Source organism: Limulus polyphemus, unplaced genomic scaffold (assembly GCF_000517525.1).
Source record: "Limulus polyphemus unplaced genomic scaffold, Limulus_polyphemus-2.1.2 Scaffold58, whole genome shotgun sequence".
Taxonomy (NCBI): Eukaryota; Metazoa; Arthropoda; class Merostomata; order Xiphosura; family Limulidae; genus Limulus; species Limulus polyphemus.
In genome coordinates this window covers 1,224,398-1,231,434 of record NW_013665668.1, presented here as the reverse complement: position 1 = coordinate 1,231,434, position 7,037 = coordinate 1,224,398, and the positions used below count along the sequence as shown (strand labels likewise).

General features: G+C 30.6%; 1 protein-coding gene across 4 annotated transcripts in view; it reads right to left on the bottom strand.

The window, feature by feature from the left end:
- LOC106464279 (probable ubiquitin carboxyl-terminal hydrolase FAF-X) overlaps nt 1–7,037 on the bottom strand; it is a 155,167-nt gene that overhangs the window by 80,558 nt on the left and 67,572 nt on the right. For all 4 annotated transcript variants that reach the window (XM_022392384.1, XM_022392395.1, XM_013924410.2 and 1 more), the window contains 2 exons: nt 4,212–4,319; nt 1,488–1,755 (listed from right to left, as the gene is read on the bottom strand). In XM_022392384.1, the coding sequence (XP_022248092.1) occupies nt 1,488–1,755; nt 4,212–4,319 (376 nt within the window). The remainder of the gene's footprint in view (nt 1–1,487; nt 1,756–4,211; nt 4,320–7,037) is intronic.

The following is a 7,037-nucleotide window of genomic DNA, read 5'->3' as shown; positions in this document are numbered from 1 at the left end:
TTAGGTTTTAAGTTTAATTAGGTAAGTAGTAGTACTACTAGTATTACTAAAGTAAGAAAGTAAGTACTCGACAATTACCCTAACCTAAACTAATAGTGTGTGTGTGTGTGTGTGTGTGTGTATATATATATATATATATATATATATATATATATAAAAGTCATATTTAAAACACCTACAACTGGTTTCTGGAAAGAAAAAAAAATATATTAGGTGTTAAGAAAAAAAACAAATGATGATATTCTGAAACATGAAGAAAAAATCCAACATTCTGAAAAAGGTAATTAGAAAAACCTTTTGACAGAAATCTTATCAATGGTGTAGACTTTGATTTTATACCCCCAACCCATACACACAGAGTGACTCACATAAGATTAATACAGCTCAAAACAGCAATTATCAGTTGATTATGATACGAAATATTTAATATAAGAATATTGAATTTTTATCAACATTCATTTTACAAAGACAATTTGTTTTTGTTACAAAAATTATGATTCTGCTTCCAAATTAAAAAATAGCCCTGTTCATAAAAAATTGTACAAAAAAAAAGAGCATGGCACTATTTTTAACGTTATCTATTCATGTAAGAATACACTGAAGAGATACGTCTTATTTGTCTTTCTTAGGATTTTATGCTATAGCTTTTGCAATGCTGACCAAAATACACTGGGAACTGATGTTTTAGACAGCAATGTTATACCACTGCAAAATTAACTTTATGAACTAAAACTATCAAAGGTTAGGTTTCAATTATGCAGAAGCACTGCATGTATAAAAATAATAGTTACATCATATTTTGAGCTATTAATCTGTGAAAGTGCAAAGCACACTGCTAATTTGTGATTTTACACAAGTGATGAAGTTTTAAGTTCACACAAGCACAACTCACACTAACAGGATGGTGAAAAATATGATAACCAGTTCTAAACAAGTTTCACTACAAATCACAAACTTATTGAAATTTATGTGATACGCACACAGTGGTCATTTAAAATTACCAATTTTTCATGATGATTAAAGCAGACAATTTTAGTGATGTATTTCCTTCTGAAACCAGCTGAATGGGCCAAAATCCAATACTATGGCATTCTACAAGGTTAACGTTAAACACCAGTAATTTTGATACATATTTTTAATCATTCATTAAAAATCTGCAAGCATAAAATTTTTAGTGTTATCTTTCAAATAAAGCAGATAATTATTTTACCAAATTAAAATACAATTTCTAATTAAGCTTTTAAAGTAAGAGCATATGCCTATTGTTCAACTTTCGTTATCTTGAAATACAATAAGTCAATACTGACAGAAAATACTCTTTTTGATTAAAAACGTATCGGGTAGAAAGTGCAACAGGGTAATAATAAAGGTGCAAATATTATTATGCATAGCAAATTATGTTAATAGACTATTATTTGAAAGTAAAAATACCATTTAATTACAACTAATTCTACACATTCAAGGTAAATATTTCAAAAGACACTTACCCTTAGCCAGTGCTCTGGCTATATTCATGTATGTGGTGAGATTATCTGCCACTAAAATGACTAGAGAATGATGTTGTTGCAGCCTGTTGATGACTTCATGGCGATAAAACATTTGAGGTAAGCGCTGAGCATGGTTACAGTTGGGGGGAGCCTCGGAATACAAGCAACAGATTTCCCGTATTTGCTTCAATGCTGGTATAACCCATCGATCTGCCCTTAATTCTTCTACACACCGGTCCAGCCAGTAAGTTTTCTGTGCATCTCTTTCCTGAGATTCATCACAAGAAAAGACATGAATTGTATGCTAAATATCTCATAGTTATCACTGAAACTTTCTAATATGTATTGTTGAAAATCAATATTCAACCGAACAAGGCAGACATTTATGTTTAATATATATGATTTTCTATAAAATGTTGAAACTAAAACTCGTGAATACCTAGTTATATTTGTAAGAATAATAATAATGATAATGAAAAACCATTTTCACTTTTTAACAGATATGAATAAAAGTATTAACATCTGCTACTTTCTATAATATAACATAAAATTACCACATGTAACATACTTCTTTTAATGAAATGTGCATCAGAATAATTTTCTTATATAGAATAATGAACAGTAAAATTACAACAAATGGGTTTCAGAAAAAAAAAGGCTTTCAATTGTGGTCTATTTTTAGAATGTTTATTCTTTGCCAACAGTAAGTGTAAAAAAAATTTCAGGACATCAGTTATAGTGATCTAGTTCCTAAAAGTTGAATGAAATATAACCAAGGAATAGTGTAAAACAAAATGTAATCACACACAAAATTCCAGAAAAGTCATAAAAGGGTCACACGAACCTAATTCTAATAAGTTAGCCTTGGTCTATTGCAAAAAAACTCTTAAATTATCATTAATAAATCATTTTGTTCCATAAGTAATAAGCTACACAATTTTTCATTATGCATAGTTCCATGCAATCTTATTGATTATGATTATTAAAACTAATTCAATACATTTTTTAATTAGTTTTGATACTTATTGAAGATTATTTTGCATTTTTAACATACTACATGGATTAATAACTAATCAAATCTTCTCTAAGCTAGCCAAAGTACAGAGATTTTTGAATCACCGACAAAAATAATGTTAAAAGTGACAGGGTAGGATATTCATAGCAGCAGTTGCTGCCATATTTCTCAAAATGGCTGTTGTGCTCTCAGAAAACCACTAAAATCCATGTCCACGATGGCCACCCTTTGGTATTCCTTTGTCCGTCGTGCCCTCACAATCTAAATTTGTACTGTGTACCACAGTAAAGGGAAAACTACTGGGGATTACAAACACTGGACTTACAACCTACAGAAACTACCTTGTTGCAAATAGTATATCACATAAAATGCATGTAGTAGAAGGAGTGAAGTTTTCACTTTGGTCGACAGTAAAATTTTCATGCAGTTTGTCGAGTCATACCATACAGCAGGCTCTTAGTAGTAGCAAGCAATTCAAATCAGTGCCCAAACAACAAACCTGCAGAACTTACACAAAGGTTCACAGCGACAGCAGTACATGACAATCAAAGTCAGCACATACATACATGAGCCAGAGTGAAGTGGGAAACTGCAAATACTCTTTGCATTAAACATGCTGAAAAACGAATGAGTTAAGAGGGAGAATACTGTGAAATTATTTTCTGTGGTGGCCAAGTGCCAGAAATTTGGTAAATATGGGTAAATAAGTAGTTGGGGTTGAATTTTGTTGGTAGAAATTAGGCCTTTAAACATCTCCTCCTCCCAGGGATTTTGTCTGATCATTGTCAAAGACAAATAAAGTAATAAATGGATAGAGGTGCATAAAATTTGTATACAATTCTTAGGTCAATGGTCATTTGGGGTGAGAGGGGGCAAAAGTTAGAAATGTTATAAAGCACTTGTTCTCTTTATGTGTAAGTCTGATCTTTATTAAAGTTGGATAAATTAGTAAGTGGATAGAAATGGCTGAAAGTTGTTCATGATTTTTAAGGTCACCAGAGGTCACATTCTGGAAACCTTTGTTCTTTGTCATTCTCTTGAGGTAACACCTGGTTTCTCTATGGATTTTGTTTGACCCTTTTCAAAGTTATACAAATTAATAAGTGGAGAGATGTGCCTAAAAGTTGTATACGATTTTCAGGTCAAACATCATTTAAAGTCAAGAGGGGGCAAAAACTAAGAATCTTATTAATGTCACAATGCATTTGAGATCAGCATGATACCACTTTTTTTTTCATTGTTAAAGCTCATACTGTTACTTCATAGGTCTCACTGGTTAAAGTTAATACTTACCTACCTAATAAATATAATATGGAAGGATAGGCCAGCTTCCCAAGCCCCAGTGAAAAACATTAATGCCATATTTACTAAACTAATTGGAAAATTTATTTATATTCTGTTAACATAAATGTGTATTGTGACCTTAGTGCCCTTCAGGGAATTTTATTTTGGTTTTGGTGCCCTTGAAAATCATGAATTATTTAGCCTGCAGTGATGGTACTCAACTAATGATTAATTACTTTTAGTTTTCTGGTATAGAAATTTCATAACTTTTAAATCCATAATATAAAAACAATGTTTTACATCAAATTTTAAAGCTTAGATTAATAATTAAAACCAATACTTTTGTTTAAAAGGAAAAGAAACATATAAAAAGTAATATTAGTAATTAACAGATGATGATTTGGTAGTTCTCATTTCACAATTACCTGTGAACAGCTATAATCAAGGATCTTCACGTGAGCAGTTAGTGCTTGATCCATAATATCCGTGGGTACATCATCACTGTGGGCAAGGTTCCATAAAAGATTAAGAACCTGTAGAAACATCAAAAATAGCATACAGCAGTTTTAATGATTGTTAAAACATATTTAAGACACTCATAGGCCAAAAAGTAATAAAGGCAAAAAACAACAACAACAATGTATCACAGGTAGTGTTGTATTTATTTTAAAAAAAAAGGTCCTTTTCTATTTCTGCTTGTTTACTCAAGGGTATTTATACAGAAATCTTTAAACCTATTAAATTTATATATGTTTGTATTATTTATGGAGCATAGTATATTTTTTAAGATACAGCACTAACATTATAAAATAAAGATCAGCATAATACAGTGCATGGAAGTCCAACAAGCTTTAATATACAGAGCATGTTTGTTACATATTTTAGTTTTTTTTATGTTGTTCAATTGCTGATGCGATATATAAAAATACCATGTGTTTTCTACCCTCTTATCTTAATATACTGTTTTTCTGAATTTTCAGTTACTTTGATATGCACAGCTTTTACAAAACACATAATCAAGAAAATCATTAAGTTGCTTTGATGCCAGTTGCCTTTGTTCTTTGTCATTCTCTTGAGGTAACACCTGGTTTCTCCATGGGAGGTATGGTTGTAATGATGTACATTTATTCAATGATGACAATAGCAATGTCCTCCAATGGTAGGTCAGGTGATGCTTCAAGGTTATAACCTCCCTTAAGTTTTAATGAGAATGACAATTCATGTAGGTAGCACCAGTCTAATATTTTCTTTGAAGTAAGACATGTTAAGTTTAAATGGTCTGGTATATGATAATAACTAATAAAGTGTGGAGAGAAAAATACCTTATGATACAGTAAAAGTGTGTGTCCAGTATCCTATTATTATATACTGTGTTTGTGTTATTAAATAAAGATTGTTCATTGTGTCCAGTCTCTTTATTTCATTTTCAAAAACTCAGCTACCTTCAGAGAAATACAGAACTATTCTGTAATAAATAAATTGCTGAATCTCCTCTTATTCAGCAAACATATCCTATCAACCTAAGAAAAATCTACCCTAATATTCCATCTTTAATAGATTCTGGTTTCCATTAATATCCTTGTACTAAACATTCAGTGTTTAAGTTCGAATGATTATCAATATCTCTTTCACCGTTTCATATTAATACATTCCTGTTCTTTGTTTACTACTTTTGTTTCAATACATTTGTAGAAACATCTGTTGGATATTTCCAAGACCAATAATTTATTGCCTTCAGTGACAATCCCTCTTAATAGCACAACTGATGCAATTAACTTTGGTGTTCTTTTAATTATAAGGCAGATCTTGAAATAAGATTGAAAATAATTATACCATATTTTGATTAGGAACAGAAAAAAAAAGTACTTTTGTAGGAAAATCCCTTTAATAATATAACAAATTCATCTTGATGCTACTTTGCAAACTCATCTACCTTCACCTGTAATGTTGATTTTTAAAGTATAAATACATATGCACTGTGTCTTCTAGCAATTATCTTAACAATCAATGGGGTACCACTCAATAACTGAAACATCCAAATAACAACCACTTTTATATCTTAAGTTACTTAAGTGACTACAGTAAAATGACAAAATAAAATTATCATGGTCAGTAATAGCTTAACTGGCACCCTGCGCATAAATTAAGGCTATGCCCCTACTCATACTAGAACCCCTGAGAGTTTGCCAACTTAGGCAATCACCTTTGTTGTCTATCCTTAACACTGGACCTGAACAAATATTATCAGGTTTCAGCTCTTGACATTCAGTCATAGTATGCTTTACAGTTGTAGTTTAAAACTTACTAAACTACTATGTCCTTTTTGTAAAGTTTTAAATTACCATGATCCCATTCAGTCATACACTTTGTACAAGCTTGTGAACACAGCTCTTACATCAATTTTGTTCAATAAAAATTGCATCCATGATTTTGCTTACAGCACAGGGAAGGTTCAAACTTTAGCTACAATAGATCATTGTGTTCTTGCATTTTCTAGTGACAAAATGTTTAACTTTCTTCACTACCTTTGATGCATGAAGGGTAGCTGGTTATGGAATAAGTCACATTTCTTTTCACTGCTGGAATCATGCCTTAGCTTTACTGATATGATCTAATATTAAATAAATCCTTTTCTTTGAAATATGAATTTTGTAACATGTATGCTTTTACAATCATGATATAAGAGAACTTTATGTTGAAAACACCTGTAATCCTCCCAGAAACAGTCACTTTTAAGCACCATCTGTACTTGCAAATCACTACGTTTCAACTGAATGATAACAAAAGGGTCAGATTATTAACTCTTTTAGCAAGTAACCATTTTGTGCTTGTTATAGTTTTCATGCTATAACTTTTAAATTAGTAAGCATACATTAACAACATTTGGTAGATTATCAATAAACAATACAATGCTTTCATATGAAAAATACAATTTTTTTTATTAAGTCTTAAGGTTTGTAAAGCAATGTTTTTCTCATGACTTTTTTTTTTCTTTTCACATTTTAAGATTAAAATTCTTTTGTGCATCAGAAAATTTTGAAATTTCACATGTGAAATCTTTATAATATCCAGATACGTATCAAATATTTCTTAAGAAAAAACTATATTTTATCTGTTATTTTCAGTAACGAATCTCTGTACAGGTTTGGTCAATTTGACTGATCTCATAACCACCTTAAAAAAATTAGGAAATAAATATCAATTATGCCTTTTTCATTCTAGAATGAACACAAATTATAACATGAAAACAT